General features: G+C 38.8%; 2 protein-coding genes across 2 annotated transcripts; both read left to right on the top strand.

The window, feature by feature from the left end:
• Positions 1-1,049: 1,049 nt before the first annotated feature.
• On the top strand, positions 1,050-6,768 carry LOC115756922 (multiple organellar RNA editing factor 1, mitochondrial). The gene is made up of 5 exons (XM_030696904.2): positions 1,050-1,522; positions 4,612-4,709; positions 4,798-4,863; positions 5,024-5,682; positions 6,608-6,768. The coding sequence occupies exons 1-5, from the start codon at positions 1,119-1,121 to the stop codon at positions 6,617-6,619; spliced, it is 1,239 nt and encodes a 412-aa protein (XP_030552764.1). The 5' UTR covers positions 1,050-1,118; the 3' UTR covers positions 6,620-6,768.
• A 1,450-nt stretch (positions 6,769-8,218) lies between these two features.
• On the top strand, positions 8,219-12,896 carry LOC115755875 (phospholipase D delta-like). Its single transcript, XM_048278906.1, has 10 exons — positions 8,219-9,362; positions 9,513-9,629; positions 9,969-10,163; positions 10,242-10,514; positions 10,619-10,687; positions 10,874-11,021; positions 11,242-11,390; positions 11,700-11,879; positions 12,026-12,223; positions 12,348-12,896. Exons 1-10 carry the CDS (start codon positions 8,352-8,354, stop codon positions 12,648-12,650), a joined length of 2,643 nt encoding a protein of 880 aa, XP_048134863.1. The 5' UTR covers positions 8,219-8,351; the 3' UTR covers positions 12,651-12,896.
• The last annotated feature ends 8,304 nt before the right edge of the window (positions 12,897-21,200 follow it).

Here is a 21,200-nt window from a genome sequence, read left to right as displayed (position 1 = left end):
CTTTTAAAAAGATTAAGGATTAAGTTCACATAGACTTCCACGTGAACCTATGAACTTTAAAAAAAACTTAAAATTAGATTTAAAAATTTACTAACAACTATTTTTTTAAAAAATTAAATTTTAAAATAAGTTTTCAAATTTATAAAAACGTGAAAAATTTAGAAAAGGAGGAAAATAAAAAATAAAAAATGCAAAAATATTAAATTTGGGAAATAAAAAAAATGTAAAAAATATTTTAGAAAGATTGAAAAAAAGGTGATTTTTTTAAAAAAAAAATAAATTCTCACCACCTAGTTGTTCTCGAGAATAGAAATTTTATATAGTTACCAAACACATTCCGATTCTTTAAAAATCATCCAAGGAACATAATTAGAAAATATGATTCTAATCAAAATTATTTTTTTGGATCAGAATCATTACCAAACATGCTCTAAGTATCACTTCGAAAATGATTCTTACGGTGTCACATCCCTAGAAATATATATATTTTTTTTCTTCAAGGTGAATTTGTTTCGCGAAAAATTTAAGATCTCGATAATATTTTCTAAAAAATAATCTTTTGTATCACTTACAAAAAGTAAACGAATGCAAAAATTTTTCCTTATCCACAAAAATAGTTAAGCATATATTATTATTGATGATGAAAATATTTTTTGTTTACTCATTGTTTGAGAGATATAACCAATAATTTTTAGAAAAATATTTTTCAGATCTTGAATCTTCTGAAACAAAGGCACCCTTAATTAAAATGGATTCATCCATTTTCTGCACTTATTTTAAGGGGAAGAGTGCAACCAATTTCAAAAGATGGGGAGCACGTTGGAAAAAATTTGAAACATCAGAAAGGTAATCCGGAAATCACGAAATTAAGGTGACATCGTGGTCCGAGGCGGTGCGGGGAACATTGAAGTTAATTTGAGAATATCGAGAGATTTATGACAAAATCGAGATGTCGTGGGATCAAATTAATAACCATCCTAAAAATCTGGGGCCAAATTGTAATTTTTTCGGTCGAAAATCACAAAAAGGAATATGCTCCTCCGTCGGAAGTACCATTTGCCAGAGACGCTCCTCCAAACCCCTAAACCCTCTCTCTCTCTCTCTCCCCAACAGCAGCCATGGCGATGCGCTTAGTCCTCTTCCGGCGAGCCCCAACCGCACCGTCCGCCTTCCGACGCTCTCTCGCCGCGCTTACCCCGGCCTCCGCGGACCCCGCGCTCTCGCCATTTCCGTCGCGACCGTCAACGCCACCACCGTCGTGGACGTCTGCGACTCCAACCGCGCTAGGACCTCGGTCCTTGGCGCCGGCGTCGTCGTCGCTGCTCTTCTCGCGATCGCTGGCCTACAACGCCCGGAACTACAACGACGGCGGCGACAAGATCGATCCGGACACGGTCCTCTTCGAGGGGTGCGACTTCAACCACTGGCTCATCACCATGGATTTCCCCAAGGACCCCAAGCCCACTCCCGAGGAGATGGTTCGCACCTACGAGGAGACTTGTGCCAAAGGGCTCAACATCAGGTTTTGATTTCTCTTTTCACTATGCTGTTTCTTTCCGCACAGGGTGTGGGGAATGGTTCTGTCATTAAGTCGAACTCATTGTAGACAGGGTAATTGGTTAAGGAATTTTTTCAATTTGCTTATTCTTCATTAGTTAGAGGTCTGAATTAAGTAATTGTTGGCTTGAAAGCATGAGTTTAGCACTTATTGCTAACGTGCGGAAAAAATCTTAAAATTTTTAGCCTGATAAACTTATTAGTTCTGTTCCTAGTTGGTTATCCGTTCATGCCTTGGATAAATTACTCTGTTCATGCTTTATTGTAGGTATTGCGTCCTATGTTTGAGACCATATTTCATGTGCTTGGTTTATGAGGCATGTTATATATATAATGTATGGGTAATGCATGGTCTCATTGGCATTAGGTTTTTAGAGAAGTATTTAGAACAAATGTTAGCTAATGTTTAGTGTTAACTGATGTGGTTGAGCAAATTAAAGCTTATAAAGTATGATGTTTAAAGATTTAGGGTGCTAAATCTGTGCTCGGTTACACGATGTCAAGTGTTGTAAATGTTGAACTCGCTTAGGCTAGGAATACATAAGCAACGGGAATTCTTGTTCACCTTCCGTCTCTCTTTCTATGGTGCATGCACGTATCTGGATGCACGTGTATGTGCGTGTCCTTTTCTGTTTGTCCATCCATTTAAACCAGGGAGAAAGACATCTCCCCAAGAACGAAGCCTTCTTGGTTGGGCCACATGTTTATTTATTTGTTTCTCTGTCCAAATTGTGCTGGTATACAGTACCAGATCTAGTCCAAAATGTTTAGCTCAGTGTCTTTGCATTCTGAGACAAATGCGCCATTGCATTGTTGCTCATTAGTGGCAGCTGGAGGATCCTTTTCCAAGTGCTTTAAGTGCACGAGGGAGGGAGAGTTCATCTACAACACAGATTAGCTTAAGTGATAGAGTGTGTTTGTCCTGATCCATCGGGAAACTTAAGTAATGAGTGGGATCCTTTGGTCGATTAAAGACAGCGGTGGAGGAATCAAGAGGCTTTGGAGCTGTATGTTCAATTTATAAGATGTGGACAGAGGTGGAGGTATCAAGAGGCTTTGGAGCTATATGTTCAATTTATAAGGTGTAGAATTTCTCAATGTTGCTTAGAGATTAATCAAAGCCTCAGTTCTGGTAAATGTTGGGGAATAAGGTAGGTATTGATGAAAAGCATTGCCATGACAGGCCAGAAGTCTAATGAACTCTAACGTATGGGAGGCATTGAAGCCCTTCTCAAAAGTGAAAAGAAAACAAATTAGTGGGGAATTGGGAGGCTCTTTGGATGCAGGGGAGAAGTAATTATGGGATTTGAAGCAGAATGTCAGTTGGGTAGGGTGACAACTGTGGTAGAATTGGCTAGTGATTTTAAAAGAGGCTCAAGTTCTCTCTCTTCCCTCATTGTTTGCAACTTGGAGAGGTCAGCCCCTGTGTGAAAGGTTCACGGACTTCCACTTGATAGGGGCCACACAGTTAAACCAAATTAGGATGAGTTAATTCAACAAACTGGAAATTGCCACCGGGATGAGCCAAAAAATGTTTAGGGTCTGAATTGAGTATTTCTTATGCTGGAAAATGACACTAATAGTCCCTAAACTCTGCCCAATGTGTAATGTCACTATTGGACTTCTATTTTATTCAATATGGTCCTTCAACTATTCGTAAATATTTGATGTTCTTATTTTCTTTGATCAAACAAGGGAGAAAGTTACAACAAATCACTATACTATTGTAAAATGTGCAATCTCTCTCCTAAACTTTCAATTTGTTCTCCCTACTTCCTTAAATTTCCATAACAAAGTCAATTTATAATATTCACGAGTTTTCAAAATGACAACAAAAAGTATGCCATCTTTTGTTAACTTTTTACCTTTTTTGTCTTTATACGATAGTTCCATTTAGGGTATATTAGCTTATGATCTCTATAATAGTAAAAGTAGAACATTATTTAGTGTTGAATCACGTTGATATTTCTGCTATTTTAAGTGTTAGTGTTTTCATAAGGATATCTAGAAACTATAATAAAAAAACTTCCAAGCTTTTGTGTTTGTGTATTTGAAAGTAGATTTACTTAAATCTGTGTTTTATTTGTGTAAAAATATATTATTTTTTGATCATGACCTGAAATGAGAAGAAATTTAAAAGTATTGGCAATAGTTTATTTATGAAAATTTGTGGATAATAATAAATGACTGATTTGACTTTGTCATAAAAAGTTGAGGGACTTAGTGTTTTAATGAGGAAATCTAGAAACTATAATAATTTATGTATAGATATTATCTAAATCTCATTCCTAATTTCTTAGATAGGAAAATTTTTGAAGTTTTTTTTTATTGAAAACTAAATTCTTCATATTTTTTTTTGCAAGTAACTTTATCTTTGGATCAATAGCTGTAAAAATATTTTATATTGGATTTAGAAAAGAGTTGAAATGAAAAGATGTTCTAAATATAGGCAATAGTGTCATTACGAAGACTTGTGAATAATACCAAAGGACCGATTCGACTTTGTCATAGAAAGTTGAGAGACTACATTATACATTTCGCAATTGTTTGGAGACTAAATTGCACATTTCGTAATAGTTTAGGGACTTTAGTGACTTTTTCCCCTGTTTGATCAAACAAAAGGGTTACATTGGACATTTATGTATAATTCAAGTTTAGGGACTTTAGTGACTTTCTCCCCTGTTTGATCAAACAAAAGGGTTATATTGGACATTTATGTATAATTCAAGGACCATATTAAAGTCTAATGATGACATTACACATTGAGCTAAATTTTAGGGACTATTAGTGTTATTATCCCTTCTTATGCACCTGACAGCTTATTTGGTTTGTGGGCCTTTTCCCCTCTGTACTTTGAAAAGTCATGGTAAGGCTTCTACTTATATTGTAATTTGCATTAATTAAATATCAACTGGATGGCTCTCACGGTTGTATGCTAGGTAAGTAAATTTGTTCTCTGCATTTATGCTGGATGTCAGTGCCTGCTGAATCATTGCCGATCTTTGCTAGTTTTACTTGTGTTGAATGAGATGATATTTGATACTCGCATTTCAGTTTGGAGGAAGCAAAAAAGAGAATGTATGCATGTAGCACAACCACCTATCAGGGGTTTCAGGCTGTGATGACTGAAGCAGAGTCAGAGCAATTCAGAGGCAAGTGTCTCTGATAAGTTTCCCATTGCGACCAATGCTGATTAGTATCGCATCACCATTGTGCACTGACATATTGATCTATAAACAGATTTACCTGGAGTTGTTTTTATATTACCTGATTCCTACATTGATCCCCAAAACAAGGAATATGGAGGTATGACTTGGCTCCACAGAAATGCTTCTATTGTACATCTCTACCATAAGTTTTCAGTCATTTAATGCATTCATCCTCTAAATCCATAAGGTCAACTGTCCAATATGTTTATGATTTGTGACCCTGCACGCTTGTTTTGTTGAACTTACCAAATCATTAGGTGACAAGTATGAAAATGGAGTAATTACTCATAGACCACCTCCGGTTCAGTATGGGAGGCCGGGTGGTAGACCGCGCAGTAGAAACTATGGCCAACCTAGATATGACCAGCAAGGAGGTCAAGTGCCAAATAGACAAGGGAGCCCCCAATATGGTTATCAGGGACCTATGCAGCGGGATGCTCCGCAAAATTATTCTCCCCAGCAAAGTTATGGTCCCCCAGGGCAAGGTGAAAGAAGAAATGCCATGCCAACGAACAATATGGGTTATGCCACTGGTGGAAGGGATCCATTTCAAGGACAGAGGAGAGATCCAGTGCCTTCACACCAGGGAAACTACAATCAGCAGGGTCATAACAGCAATTACTATCAGCAACAAAGAGACATGCCGCAAGGATGGAGCTCTGCCCCGCCAGGGCAGAATGATTATAGGAGAGACAATCAGAACTATGCACCTACTTCTGGTGGAACATATGGACAGGGTCCTGATGGATTTCAAGGGCAAGGTACTGGTAGTGCATTTGGGCAAGGAATGAATCCCAGTCAAGGACAGAATTATATGGGCCGTGGAGAAGGACAGAGGTTCACACCGCCGGGCCAAGGGAGCATGCAGGAAGACCAAAGGAGCTACAGACCGGAGGGACAAGGGGAAACGGAGCAAGTAAGTTATTCAATTTTAGTCTATTGATTTAGATCTTTGAATGAAGAAAAATAGTTAAAGAGTCGTGTAGTTGTTACTCGTTAATTTGTGTGAAATGTTTTGTCACTGTATGAGATTTCAAGTATGCCAAGTTTGGGTGATGTGCTCCCATAAGATTATGAAAAATTGGTTTTGATTGTTGCCTTTTTTTTCCCCCCCTGAGAGAGGTGTTAATTGTGATGCTTAGGTAGATTTCTCCACTCAACTAGATAAAGGGGGGCCTGATCTTGTTTAGTGTAAAGTTCAAACTTAAGAAGTTTACACAGGGCAGTTGCTTTTGTGAACAAGGGCTGGGAAGCTAAACCTTCTCTTATGCCCAAGTCACACACATTTTTCTCATGCTTAAGTGAATGTACATGCTTGCTCTGCATCTGTCATTACTTTGGCTTTAATGTTGGCTGTTGGCTGGACCGTGAATTGAGCCATTTTTTCTGCGACTAAAATACAGAGGAATTTCTCCTGTCACATGATTTTGTGTGCACACTCATCCAGAGCTCATTATATTTGAGCATTTCTCTTTCTCTTGGGCCCAAGCATATGGGCCAAAGCATACTTCTGCATTGCAGTCTCTAACATGAAAGTTTTGTCATCTGATGTGTTATTTATCATTATTCTTCCACGGGCTAAACATTTTTTAATTTCCGGATGAGCGAGGTTCATAGGGTTCTTCACCCCTTGCCCTGCCCTGGAAATATGATAGAAAAAAAGAAAAAAGAATGATAATGTCCAGTATTGCATTGACTCTTCTACTGGTAAATTTGCCATGACCATGTCCATCTCATTGCTTTGTTTGGGGATATCTTTGCTTGGCATATTCTAGCAGTCAATTGAAAACTTTTGTTGTCATGCTGCCTCTGACATACCCTTAAAATGCTGTCTTCTGCAGAGGAGATATTAGAAGTGAGCTCAAATGGAGTTCTTGGGATCACGGCAAGGCTTGCAAAGATGGTAATTTACGTAACTTCTCTCAAGAGGATCTTAAATGGTTTCTGCAGGAGTGACGGTATTCCACATGGTCATGACAGTAGTAGGTTGAGAATGAAGTCCTCTTTCTTTTTTTATTTTTGGTCAGAGAAGTCCTCTTTCAGATAATCTTTTACGGTGATTTCTCTGTGACGGTTCTCTCTATGACATAATGTGACGTATGGGATGGAGTCTTCTGTGTTTGAATGCGTGCATGCATGCGAGTGCAAGATCAGCAAAGCCCATGAGAATCAATAATATTCACTACAAAATGGAATATCTTATTTCCGTCACCAAATTGATATGATTGTGAGAAGGATGAATTTCTTGCTTTCCTCTAGAAGATTTGGATATCTTGCATTGGATTTAACTTTTGTTGCTGAGATTTGTTCCTTTTTCAAATTATACCTTGTCGGATGGTCGCTCTCTTGCATAGCCAGTGAATTAGCTGCTTTGATAAATGCTTGGATATGGTTCACAGTGACTTGTTGCCAACTTCCTCTAGATCCGACACATACATGTGTTTCTTAATGCGTTGTATGTAAATAAGCATCTTTCTCATCTCTGTGGACTCTGTGAAAGTTAATTAGGTCGTGCCAGAAGCTAGAGAGGATGATCGACTCCCATTCAATCGACCCGTGATTCACCTTGGAAATTGATTTTTTCTCAAGTAGCTTAATTTTGCCCATCAACCATCTAAACTAAAATGAGTACCACGGAGTTCCTAAATCGAGTACCGTAGGTACATCCTCCGGAACCACAAGAATACAGGTGCTTTCTTTAATCATCGAAACCCATTAGGATAAAGAGGGCTGTGTACAAGAAATCAAATCATTCATAAATGATCGAATCCTCAAACACCATCAATTATGAAATTCTGTGGTACTCTGCTAGTGAGTAGCTAAAATGAGTCCTTGAGATGGAGATTGTTACACATCATCATCTGAGGCTTCCCACCATTTCCGCTTTGGATTTTCCCTCTATTTCCTCTTTTGTGGTGTTGTCTGTTGACCGTTTCTCTGCGTTTTTCGTCCAAACTAACGAAAGATCTTGGACGCTCTTTTTCCATCGTGTTCCATCTTATTGTCTCCCTGATTCTGGGTCCTCCTCTTTGCTTTTTCAACATCGGGTAAGTCTCCTTCTTCCTCTTTTTGCCTTTTCCTTCGCTCTTCTTTGCCCGTCAAGCTCTTAGTTTGGACGTGATTAGTTCTTTGATTTTCATCTGTCCTCGAATTACATGATTGGATCCTCGAGCATTAATATGTCTTAAGACACAATTCGGAAAATATCTTCCTCGATCTGGTTATCATATTTTTGGGAAAAGCGATCATTTTTTTTTTTCGTTGAACAAATGAATGGGATGATATTTTTCATGCGAGAGGGAAATGTTGTGCCCTAATTTTGTATTATTTTCGGTGAGGAGCAACTGCATATTCTAGTTCCGCAGAGATCGAGTTCGTCGACAGCGTCTCATAAATTACGTGAACAAATCGGCTCTTTCCTCATAAATTACGTGAACAAATCGGCTCTTTCCTCTAGACCAACCGTGTTTCAATTTACCTTTAGACCAATTGAGTTACAATTTATCAGACTGCATCTGCTCTTTTAGGTGCAAAAGTCTGCACAAATTTGGGTGAAATTGATGTGATTAAGAAGTGCTTGAGAGAATGGGAGATTGGCACCCGGCAACAAGAGGTGCGGGCAACGATGATGAAATACCAGGGGACGCAAAAACCGAACCGGCAAAACTCAATGGGCTTAACGTCACAACAGGGCCAATTTTCTTGCACGGCGAATTGGACATGTACATCGTGGAGGCCAAATCACTCCCAAACATGGACCTGGCCTCGGAGAGAATGAGGCAGTGCTGCTCCATGCTGGGGCCAACCTGCGCGCCTGCGTTACGCGGGCGGCAGCCTGTCGCCGCTCGCTCCTCGGGGAAGCACTCAATGATCACGAGTGACCCTTACGTGTCCGTCTGCCTGGCGGGGGCCACGATTGCTCGGACCAGGGTGATCCCAAACTGCGAGAACCCCATGTGGGACGAGCGGTTCTGCGTCCCCGTGGCGCACCCGGTCGTGAAGGTGGAGTTCCATGTGAAGGACAATGACGTGTTTGGGGCCGAGCTCATCGGGGTTGTGGAGATACCGGTGGCCAAGATCGTGTCCGGCAACACGATCAACGACTGGTTCCCGATACTCGGCAACTTCGGGAGCCCCCTCAAGCCCTACCCGGAACTTCACGTCTCAATCCAATTCAGGCCGGTCAGTGACAGCCCTTTATACAAGAATGGTGTTGGGGTTGGGCCAAACTACGTGGGTGTCCCAAACACATATTTTCCACTAAGGAAAGGTGGGGACGTGACATTGTACCAAGATGCTCATGTCCCTGAGGGGAAGCTGCCTCAGATTTTGCTTGATGATGGGAAGATTTATGAGCAAGGCAGGTGTTGGGAGGACATATGCCATGCCATTGTGGAAGCCCACCACTTGATCTACATCATTGGTTGGTCTATTTATCATCCTGTGAGGCTTGTGAGAGAGCCCACAAGAGAATTGCCGAATGGAGGAGAGCTTTCATTAGGGGAGCTCCTGAAGTACAAGTCCGAGGAAGGTGTCCGAGTAGTCCTGCTCATCTGGGATGACAAGACTTCACACGACAAGTTCCTCTTGAAAACGGTATACTTAACCATGCTCACATGTTTGGCGAAAATTCAAATTCATGCTTTTTGTTACAGAAAATCTGTACGTTTGTTGACTTCGGAAAAGATAGTTCTTTGTTGAGATCTCTCATCATTGAGACTCGGCATGTGCCACACTGTCGTGCAGGATGGCGTGATGCAAACTCATGATGAAGAGACGAAGAAGTTCTTCCGACATTCCGGCGTCCACTGTGTGCTTGCTCCTCGTTATGCAAGCACCAAACTTAGCATTTTCAAGCAACAGGTATGTATCCTTAGACGTTTAGGTCAATCCTTCATCAAAATCTCATCGTTGGATTGAACCAAAGCACTGCTTTTGCTGCATATTACCTGATTATTCCAATTGGGTATAATTTCAAGAGAAAGGTTTTCCTTTCATCAGACAACCCGGTAGTTTATTGAATCTGTCTCATGCTGCCCTAGATGCATGTCATGTGTTTTCTGACCTAATGACATGCATTTAGGACAGCTCTAATAGGGAATTTTACAGCATTGCAGAGGCTGACCATTCGATTGAAATCCGGCATAAACCTACAAATATGTTTGGTTTAATTTGTTGGTGCATGGATCTTATGTAGTCCAGGTGGTGGGGACCCTGTACACGCACCACCAAAAGTGTGTGGTTCTCGACACTCAAGCCTCGGGAAACAACCGCAAAATAACGGCTTTCATTGGTGGGCTGGACCTATGTGATGGCCGATACGATACTCCTGAGCACAGGCTATATAGCGATCTTGACACCGTCTTTAAGAATGACATTCACAATCCCACATTCACGGTAATTAAGCTGATGTTTACCTTTAGCATTGTACATGTTGACTTCTGCTGAATAAATTGCTTTCTGTGACGATTGTAGTCCACTGTCAATGTCCCAAGGCAACCATGGCATGATCTGCATTGCAAAGTTGGGGGACAAGCTGCGTATGACATATTGAAGAATTTTGAACAGAGATGGAAAAAGGCGGCGAAGTGGCGCGAGTTTAAGCTGAAAAACGTCAGGCGTTGGCATGAGAATGCTCTCTTGAGGCTCGAAAGGATTTCGTGGATACTTTGTCCCTCGGCAAGCCCTGATGGTGACAAAAAAGTTCAAGTCAAGGACGAAAACGACCCGGAAACTTGGCATGTGCAGGTCGGGGGAATTTACTTAAAATTAATCGCCATTTCGAGGGACTTCAATCGTAACCAAAATGGAGTGTAACAATCGTCTTTCATTTCTATTTTATGTTGGCATAGGTCTTTAGATCGATTGATTCTGGCTCTGTAAAGGGATTCCCTAAGAGCGTTGAAGAAGCTGCGAAGCAAGTAAGTATTAGCTACTGATACTATGCCTCTAGAATTGCAGTTGGCCTTTCTATGCGTATTAACTTGAAAAGTTTTCCTTACATTAGAAAGTCACTCTTCTTTTTTAGCAATATCTTTGTACTTTTTGAATAGAGATTGAAGTCCACAATGATAATGTTGCTGCTTTCAATCTCTTCATGGTTGCAGAATCTTCTCTGTGGAAAGAACTTGAAAGTAGACAAGAGCATTCACACGGCGTACGTGAAAGCGATTAGATCGGCACAACACTTCATTTACATTGAAAACCAGTATTTTCTTGGCTCTTCATATCATTGGCCATCATACAAAAATGCAGGTATAAGATGCACATTTCTAGTAAAGAATTCAGGCTTTGCTCCCTCTGGGGATTTTGTATTAGAAAATAATAGCTAAAACTCACTGTATAAGAGATTGAAATTACGAACCTTTTAAATTTTGATTTTGTCCTCCCTTTTCTAGTTTCGTTTTTGGTCTCTCTAATTTCTTGATTTCCAGTTTTGTCGGCAACCAATGCTTGATTTTGTTTTGACAAGCAGGTGCAAACAATCTAGTGCCGATGGAGCTGGCATTGAAGATCGCAAGCAAGATCAGTGCAAACGAGCGCTTCTGTGTGTATATAGTGATACCGATGTGGCCGGAGGGTGTCCCTACCAGTGCTGCCGTGCAAGAAATTCTCTTCTGGCAGGTTAGATCAAGTATAAACTCTTTGATCTTGCAAAGAAATAGTGATGACACAAGCAAATTGATAACGGGGTATTTCAATATATATGATGTCCTAGAAAATTGAAACTAAAATGACACGACGAACAGAATTAAGCAGAAAAAGGAATCAAGAAGAAAACGAAGTGGTCCAAGCAGACCAAGCCTAGCTACTCAAAGGGGAAAATTTGAGATCCGACCTTGTTTCAGTCACTTTAGTATTTCTCTCCGAGAGAAGATGATATGCAGAGATCGACATTCACTGTTCTCATATGTGTGTTGATAATGTGGACAGGGACAAACCATGACGATGATGTACAAAATTATCGCCCAGGCTCTCGAAAAAGAAGGGTTGTCACACAAGTACCATCCATTAGATTACTTGAACTTCTATTGCCTAGGCAAGCGGGAGCCCTTGTCCTCTTCCCAACCTTCATCCCAAGCAATGAATCCACAATCCGAAAATCATGCCGTGGTATATCTCCGTACTCTTGTCATGGATTCTTCCTCTCACTCATCTGTTAAAGAAGTAAAACACATAAAGTCATAAAGAACTAGGGTTTCTGCATGAGTGGTAAAAAGACTTTTGGTTGAAACATGTCGTTGCTTCTATCCATGCAGGCGTCGGTTCAAAAGTTTCGCAGATTCATGATTTATGTGCATGCCAAGGGGATGATAGTCGATGATGAGTATGTGATCATAGGATCGGCAAATATCAATCAAAGATCTCTGGATGGCTCAAGGGATACCGAAATCGCGATGGGAGGTTATCAGCCGCATCATACTTGGACTGGGAAAAAGAGGCATCCGCGTGGCCAGGTCAGTTACATTGGGTTAGCCTCTCATCTAAATAGCATATTCTAGGCGAACACCCAAACGAGTGCAGAGAAGTTCATTTAGAAACTTAATCTTGTAAACAATTATGTCAACTTATGCTATGCAGGTTTACGGTTATAGGATGTCGCTTTGGGCGGAGCACTTGGGAGATTTAGAGGACTGCTTTAGGGAACCTCAAAGCACTGAATGTGTGAAGAGGGTGAACAAGATAGCCAAACGGAATTGGAAAGCTTATATGGACGAGGACCAACATAATCCCAAGGAAATGAGAGGGCACCTGATGCAGTATCCGATTCATGTGAGCAGAGACGGTAAAGTCGGTCCTTTGGCCAGTTTCGAAACGTTTCCTGATGTGGGAGGCAAAATCCTTGGATCGCCCACCACTCTTCCCGATGCTCTCACAACATAACCGAATATGTATATGAGTCGCATTCGATTATGAGAGTGTGCGATATGCCAAAATTTTCATGTGATTTGGTGCTAGATTGCGCTAATTTGAACTACTCAATTGAAGAAATATGAGGAGTAGAACGAGCAAGCATGAGCATGACAAAGCAAGTTGTGAGTTAGATAGATACTCTCTACTAATTAAAGCACGTTGTGGGCATGACATGCGATGTCATGTTGTATAAAATGCTTCGGATGAGTTGATGTTGTTGTGTGAACATTGAGATATAATCCCTATGGTTCATTAAGTTCTTGGCTAAGTGCTTTCCAAACGAGACTCATAGAATAAACTTCTTATCGTCTTAGAGGGAAAAGATTCATTACTTTTTCAGACCATGAAAAATAATCTCTTACTAGCCTGTCGATCATAGGGTCTTTTCATCGAAGTAAGCGACCTGTTTTGGTCATTTTTATGAGACAAAAAGTGACTGGGATTATTAGAAGTGTGACTTTAGTTAGTAAGCTTGTTCAAACTATTTTCTGAAATTCTTGAAAGAGACTAAAAATTTAATATATTATTCTCAAATTGATATTCGCACATTAAATGCATTAATGTTTATCAGCCTGGTTATTTTCTTTTCCAAATAAGATTTGAAGAGCTTGGTCAAGAGAAAAGTAAAAGGATAGTAGAAATATCTCTTGGTAATATATTATAATAAAAGTGCTTTTTGCTCATTAAGATTAGTCAATTTTAATGAGTGTAGAGCATAATTTCTTGATAACAACAAGTACAATTTACTTTACGAATGTGAAAATTTCAGCAGTAACATTTTGAAATATTAGAAAAAAAAAAATGAACATCACATCTAAAGTTATCCAAGCCTAAAGTAACAACTAGCGAAATTAATTTACAATAAGAAACTATTTAAGTAAGAATTTTGTAAAATCGACTCTATTATGCATGACACACACCCACACATATACACACCCGTTTGTAAATCATAGTCTTAGATAATGATTAGACACTTATAAATGTGGGCACCTTATGGTATCGGGCCACTATAAGATTGCCTCTTCTGACGTTTGATGGAGAAAATTTAAACTATCCCACGATTTGACTTTGAATTTTCTAACCAGGTTTGGAGTGTGAGGTCTATTTGATACCCATGAGGCTCTAAAGTTGATGAAGAAAAGGGCTAAGGGTTGGAAAACTTGATTTGTATAAGTTGGAGAGGAATTTGAATTCAAAGAGCCCAAAACTCTTTTTGATTTGTGGACGTAGGATTTCGAGGTTGGGCCCAACCGAACCCACCACTAGTTGAACCGGTTGGAAAGCTGGTCAATTTTTAAATCTATTTTGAAGTACAATTGCCATGAATGGTGATGGTTGTTATTTTAGAGGTAAAAGGCATTCCACTAGGCTTGTTGATAATCCAAGGAAAAGTGTCAAAAAAATCCTAAACCTATTGCATTAGTGCCAATTTAGGCATAAACCTTTTTTTTTTTGTGCCAATTCAGTCTTAAATCTTCTGCATTGATGCCAATTTAAGACTAAACCTTTTATTGGTGCCAATTAAGCCCTAAACCTTTTGCATTGATGCCAATTCAATATTAAATTATTTGTATTTATGCAAATTAAGTCAATTCGACCCATTTTGGTTGGGAATTGTTGATGTAGACATCGATTGTCCTATATGGCACGGTTGGCGCCGACATGAACATTTTTTTTAAAATATTTTTTGATATTTTAAATAATTTTTAAAAAAACAAAAAAAAGCTTAAAAAATTATTAAAAATACTATAATAATATTGCCGTGTCATGTAGGACCATCGATGTCTACGTGAGCAATTCCAAGCCAAAATCGGCGAGATTGACTCAATTTGCATAAATACAAATAATTTAGGACCGAATTGGCATCAATGCAAAATGTTTAGGGCTTAATTGGCACCAATAAAAAGTTCAGGATTGAATTGGCACAAAAAAAGGTTTAGGATTGATTTGGCACTAATGCAATAGGTTTATGACTTTTTTGACACTTATCCCGATAATCCATGTGGTAAGATATGGTAGTCCGGAAGTTAACGTGGCTTGGAATTTTAAGGAGGTAGTGGGTGATGAGTTCCAGTTGGTTGGGTGAATGATTTGTGAAATGGTTGCTGTAGAATCTTTATGATAAATCTATCATAGGTTGAAAAGCACTTTTGGCGATAAACTTTGGTTTTGTTTTGGAGGGGTTGCTTGTGGCCTGATAATCACCTCGCTGGAAATCCTTGTGATATTCTCACCTGAAGTGGCAAGTGGTGATGGGTTTAGGCTCACTTCTATTGAATGTGACAAAGCTTCTTGCTTGGGTTTTTGTAGAGTCTCGGGCGATGATTTTTAGGGTTTCTTCTGGAAGTACCGATGCTAATTGTGACGATACAGGAGAAATGGGGAATGATTCTCCTTTGGTGATAGAAAGTGGTGGTTTTTCTTCGGCTATGTCAGCCCCTGTTTTTGGTTTCTCCGATTGGGTGGAGGATTCAGCAAATGGCTTTGCCTTTATCTTGTTTTGGGTTTTTTTAGTGGCATGATTGAGCTTGTAATTGTATTCCTTAGTAAAAATTCTCATGTGAAGAACCATTCATAAATTCAATGTCAAAATCAATCATAAATAATATAGCTTGCTATCTAGCAAAAATCTGTTTTGATGCCATACTAAAAACTTCTTCTTGCACTACTTCTTTTGTTGATTCGCAACCTATACGCAAAAGAAATTTTTGGTTTAGCAAATCTCCTTGGGATTTAGAGATCGATAAAACAAATGCTAACGTTTCCTTTTTGATTGTGGAGTAATTTTGTTGGGTTTGATTCCAATGTATAAATTTGTTATTTATTATTTTTTACCAGTTTTAGCATTCCTCCATATCCTATTTCTGAAGTATTTGTTTTTAATATTTTGAAAGCGGACGGGTCGGCTAAATGAAGACAAGGTATTTCTCCGTGGGTCTTCATTTGTCTAACTACATCTGTGTGGGTTGATGTTTAAGGCGGAGGATTCATTTTCAACCGTTGGTGCAAATGTTTTGCAAAGAACTTTAGTACTTGGGAAAACAATCGAGGACGTAATTAGACTCCCCGGGAATCTTTGTAATTGGGTTTTATCCTTAATTTCATCATGAAATTTTACTTTTGTTTGGAAAAGTGATATTTTAGTTGGAGAGACTCCTAATCCATTTTTCTTGACCATGTTCATGAAAACAGAAATATGTTTAAAATGTTGATCAATATTTAAGGAGAATATTAGAACATTCTTCCAAGTCGATTAAGCGTTTTAGGACGTCAAGCTCAATATGAAGCCAGTAAAATTTGATTAGATTCAACGATTTCGGGTTCGTCGGTTCCGATTTCTTTAGGTAGTCGATAAATTGCAGACCTTCCGAAGCTGAGAATTTGCAATGCTTTGAGGTTGCCAAGAATTACCATATCCACCATAGAATGACAATAATTTAAGTATAACAACCAGAGGTTCCCAAGGATTTTGATCGAGGGAGGTAAACTAGTGAGATTGATGGACTGAAGGTACAAGGCTTGCACCTCTTTCATGTATGTGAAATCTAGTCTATTGATGCATTCTCCCATACCATGTTCTTCCGATAGCACGAGTATCTTCGAGTTGGGTAACCGACACATCATTAGTTCACTATCACCGCCAAAATGAACGTCGCAGATTGCCCAACATTTCTCAAGATTTTCCTTTGAACATGAGCCATAATTGCTGTTCATCATTAAGGAATTGTGACCTCCCTCTAAGGATCAAATATGGTCACATTGTCCTTGTCATCACCACCATCCAACAACAAACAGATAGAATGGAGGCTAATCGAACATAGTATTCAATCTATTCCTTGCATCAAATATGGTGTTGTTGAATCTCCCATGCCTAGTACCAGCATAAGCTCGACTTGAATGTTCTAGCCGGCAAGACCACGGAGCAAGAAGAAGGACTTGGCATCCTTAAACTCCAAATGGTCATAACCTACCTTCACTATGGTTTGCATTTTTAACACGTCTATTTTAATCAAAGCGTTGCTTCCGGCAGTGTAGTCTGTGCATGTCCATGACAACATACAACAAGCACGTAAACAACCATGTCAACGTCGCTCGGTTCTCTCTTCGAAACACCGAAACGCCATGGAAATTTGCTCATACATTTTTTGGGATATTTTCTTCAAACTCCAGTTGACTTCATCTAAATCATATTGACTTTGAAGGGACGTTTAGAGAAAATTATGCTATTTCTCTTGATTATGCGTCTCTCTCTTCATTGTGCATATTTCTAATTGATTATAATTGATATCATGAAAATCTTATTACCTTAGATATTAATTCAACTAAACCTACTTCAGGCTCATGTACTCTCTATTATGATATAGTGAAATATACACAATTATTCAATTCTCTCTTCTGCATTATCTCTTGTCAAAGTGCATTAGGTTTTAATGAGTTTGGGGCAAAATATTTAATAACAAGAAGTACAATTTACTTGCGAATGAGAAAATTTTAACAGTAACTTTTTAAAATACTAGTATAGTTATAAACATCACGTCCGATAATATCCAATATCTACAGAAATAAATAGTTAAATTAATGCTACAAGAGTGAGAAGATATTGAAATTTATGAATTTGAATGAAATTAACTATATTTATGCACGACAAGTGATGTGCCTCGAACTTCGATTAGAAAATATTACTTCGTACGGCGAAGAATGGATCCGAATTTGGCTTCAATCATGTTCGAAAAAAGATACAGATGTTGGTGCATATAACATTTGTCACCAGGCAAGGAAAGATTGAAAATATTAATATCCGCTTTACCACTGAAATTGTTGGCTCATATGGCTATTGTGGAGTTACTTGCTGTTTTTAAGAAGTGACAAACCCCCAAATAGGAAATGGAAAGGCAAAAAATTATTGAGAAAATTTCAAATAAGGAGTGTGATTGTCTTCTCAACAAAGGGCTCAAAATGGACTCTAGTTCGAATAAGATCTCGAAATGGCTAATTTAGTCTTAATTAAGGCCCCGAGCTCACTGGCCGACGAGCAAATGAGATGCACGAAAGTGGCACATGCATCTCTTGTGCTACTAACGTGCCACTTTCTTGCATCTCCCGTGCTCTCTAGATCAATAAGATTTTCGAGCAACAAAGACTCTGAAAAATCATAAAAGATGTTAGAGGGTCTATTGAAATGATTGGGCAATGATTGACGGGCTCTTGTGAATGTCGAGATGCTTCAGTTCATAAACTCCTCGGATGTACGATTCATGAGTGTTCTTCTTGAACTTTCTTAATCCATCCAAATGCGAGTATTGAGTCTTCTACACAGTTTTCTGAACCCATTCTCTTGAAAATACATTATTGTACCCTTCCACAGGGTTCTCAAACCTTTTCCTCACGTCAACATTTCCTATCTTGTCTCACACTATCATTCCTCTATGGAAGGTTATCATCAACCTTAAAGGGTAGTTGAGGTGAGTCTCTTCTAAGGGCATATCTGCTGAAAAGTTGAAGGACTTGATGAAAGTACATTTTCCCTACCTCATAGGCCAATGCCTTGGTCTAATATTTCTTGCTTGATCATCACAATGCTTTTGTTTTGGGTCGTAATTATTATCTTATTCTCAAAACACTACAGGAATAACGCACCACTATGTTTCAAGTCTCGTCGTGCAAATTTTCTTTCTCAGCATTTGAATTATAATCTAACCTAACCCCAAAAGCCAAAAGAAAAAAAGAAAAGAACAATTATATTTTTTGAAATAACAAAAGAAGCAAATGAAATTCCCTTAGATGGACCACAATCAGATACGGTTTCAAAACAAGTCAATCGACATTCATATTATTTTGGCCAAGGTGCGTAAAAATGTAAGAGGTAGAGTTTGACTTTGCCAAAAAATCAAATCTTCCCATACAAATGTAGTATTGGCTACTATGTAGAGACTTTCTACCTCCATCTTTTTAAATTATTAGCTCTATTTGTGATGTCAAGAGATGCCCCTAAGCTGCTATATTATATTTGCTCTACAATGCTTACATCTTCAACCAAAAAATTTTTAAAAAAAAAAGAGCAAATGATATTCCACGAGTCAAATGCTCAGTGTGAACCTTTCCAATCATAGATATGGAGACAAACTTGTTGATTGTTATTATTATTGAAAAAATCTTTTAAGTTATGCAACCTTTGACTTGTAAATCAAATCTTGGACCACTCCACCAACCACTTGGTTTACATTGGATGCTATAGTTTAGAAACCCCAAGCGAGGCCGTAACCTAAGGCATCGTGCATGCCTTGTGTTTTACTTGCACTTGTGTTATTTTTATTTCAGTCTTCCGCATGCGCCTTTATATTACGTAATATAATATTAAACTAGAATGTGATTAGTAAGGGGTTAAGGATGGCCCTTGAAAAGTTGGTATCGTAGTAGGAGGATCGAAAGCCGATTTTTACAGCTTATGTGGTTCATGTTGTCAATCGGTTTGTTGCTGCATCTCGGTCTACCCATTATGATGCTGTTCCGTGGATTTTGCACTACCTTCGAGGTACTTTGACGCTGTCTTTGTTTTTACCGTCCTCTTCTCATCTCAAGTTGTGTGCTTATTCCTATGTTAACTAGGCTTCTGATGTAATCGATCGTTGGTCTGTCATGGGATTTTGCATTTTCGTTGGTGACTCTCTCATTTCTTGGCACGCCAAGAAATAGCAGATTGCCTTGCGATCTTCTACTTAGTCTGAGCATCATGCTATGGCTAACACTATTGTTGAGATTGTTTGGCTTCGCCGTTTGCTTGTTGACATGCGCATTTCGCTCCAGGATCCCACTCCTTTGTATTATGACAACAAGAGTGCAATCAATATTGGGGCTAATCCCGTTTTTAACGAGCACACCAAGCATATTGAGATTGATTGCCATCTTACTCGTCATCATCTGCAGAATCGAACCATCTCTCTTCCTTCTATTGGGACTGCGGACCACTTAGCTGATTGTTTTACGAAGGCTCTTAAAGCGCCGCATTTTCAGTATCTCATTTCCAAACTCTCACTGTTTAAACTACCTTGAGTTTGAGGGCGAGTGTTAGAATATTTTATTGATTATGTATATATTCTAGAATATTTTATTGATTCTGTATATATTCTAGAATTATTATTGTTTATTCCGTAGGATTGTTTCCTCGCAGAATAAGCTTCATTGTACCTATTTATTATTCGTTTGTGCTCAATACAATATACAGCTCAATTTTCCAAACCTTTCTTCTCTATCAAATGAAGGCTTGTCGTTTACCAGTCAACAAATAAGATGGGAATTACTTGTCATTTTAGAAAGCGCACGGCAAAGCGAAATGATAGGTGATTATCATTTAATGGAACTCATTCTTCATATTCATACTTTATGATGAACGAGGTGGCACCTCGATCGGCTTTGTTACATAAAGTTCATGTGTCCATTTAGTTAAATGGATTGCAGGGAAGTGTTTAGAATGGACCCACTTGGTAGAGAAATCCCGAAGATTGTGCTCTACCGCTATCATGGTTTTGCCGCCTACTCTCATCACTTCCATTATTCATACGGATGTCATTTGTTCTTTAGGTATAAGGATCCAATCTACCAAAGCCGACTGAGGTGCCACCTCTTTTATCAAAAAGTATGAATATGAAGAATGAATCCCATTAAATGATAATCACTTATCATCTCACTTTGCCTTGCACTTTCTAAAATGGCAAGTAATTCCCTCTTATTTGTTGACTTGTAAATGACAAGCCCCAAAAGAAATGAACCAAGCCCCCTTGACATCGACATGTTGGCCAGCAGTTGAGCATATCTCCAGCTTTATTGTGTTACAATAATAGAATAAAAATCTTGGTTTTCCATCTCATCCATGTTTTAGAATTTGCAAAGGTACTTCTATATGTGAAAGTGTTTCCTCCAATTGGTAAATGTCAAGATACACCTCAAAATCCCTACTTATTTAGTATGAATGTTTGAGACAAGTAAAAGTTATCAATTCAGTTTTAGTTTAGTTATTGGTCCGGTTTAAATTATGTCCGGGTTGACATGGAGTTCAAACTGAAGCACAACACCCCTAAAGAATCTCCTCGCAACTCAAATAGACATAACATGGAGGTCCTATCGAAGAGTACCTTCGAAATGACCGGCAATGAGATGATGCTATTCCGGGGCTTGTACCGAGGTCCACTTTGATGTTTCTAACAACTTTCCCATATTCAACTTCCTAATATGTGGACTCACTAATTTCAATTGAAATTGGGAATCTATTGAATACTCTTCATGAACTGCGCTTATTGATGGTGAGGTTCCTGTACATCGTGAGAAATGGTGTATTTACGTTAGCACAAAATCCAAGTTCCAAAGAAATAAAGGCAAGAGAAATCAAATGTAACTGAATTCAGGATTCAAGGGTCGATATAAGTGGATTCTGCCCGTGATAATAGGATCTATTGGGAAAGAGATGATGATATTGTTAAGATTTCCTTGGGGGTGCTTCTGAGACTCAAGTTCACAACAACGATG

The sequence above is a fragment of the Rhodamnia argentea genome, chromosome 5 (genome assembly GCF_020921035.1).
Source record: "Rhodamnia argentea isolate NSW1041297 chromosome 5, ASM2092103v1, whole genome shotgun sequence".
In the NCBI taxonomy this organism is placed as follows: Eukaryota; Viridiplantae; Streptophyta; class Magnoliopsida; order Myrtales; family Myrtaceae; genus Rhodamnia; species Rhodamnia argentea.
This window is presented reverse-complemented; position numbering and strand designations above follow the sequence as displayed.

Bases quoted from the DNA above. Each gene is read 5' to 3' on its own strand.
- LOC115756922 (XM_030696904.2), top strand. From the start codon at position 1,119: ATGGCGATGCGCTTAGTCCTCTTCCGGCGAGCCCCAACCGCACCGTCC. The intron at 1,523-4,611 runs GTTTTGATTTCT...CTCGCATTTCAG, and splicing joins GCCAAAGGGCTCAACATCAG to TTTGGAGGAAGCAAAAAAGA. The intron at 4,710-4,797 runs GCAAGTGTCTCT...ATCTATAAACAG, and splicing joins AGAGTCAGAGCAATTCAGAG to ATTTACCTGGAGTTGTTTTT.
- LOC115755875 (XM_048278906.1), top strand. From the start codon at position 8,352: ATGGGAGATTGGCACCCGGCAACAAGAGGTGCGGGCAACGATGATGAA. The intron at 9,630-9,968 runs GTATGTATCCTT...TATGTAGTCCAG, and splicing joins TTAGCATTTTCAAGCAACAG to GTGGTGGGGACCCTGTACAC. The intron at 10,688-10,873 runs GTAAGTATTAGC...TCATGGTTGCAG, and splicing joins TTGAAGAAGCTGCGAAGCAA to AATCTTCTCTGTGGAAAGAA.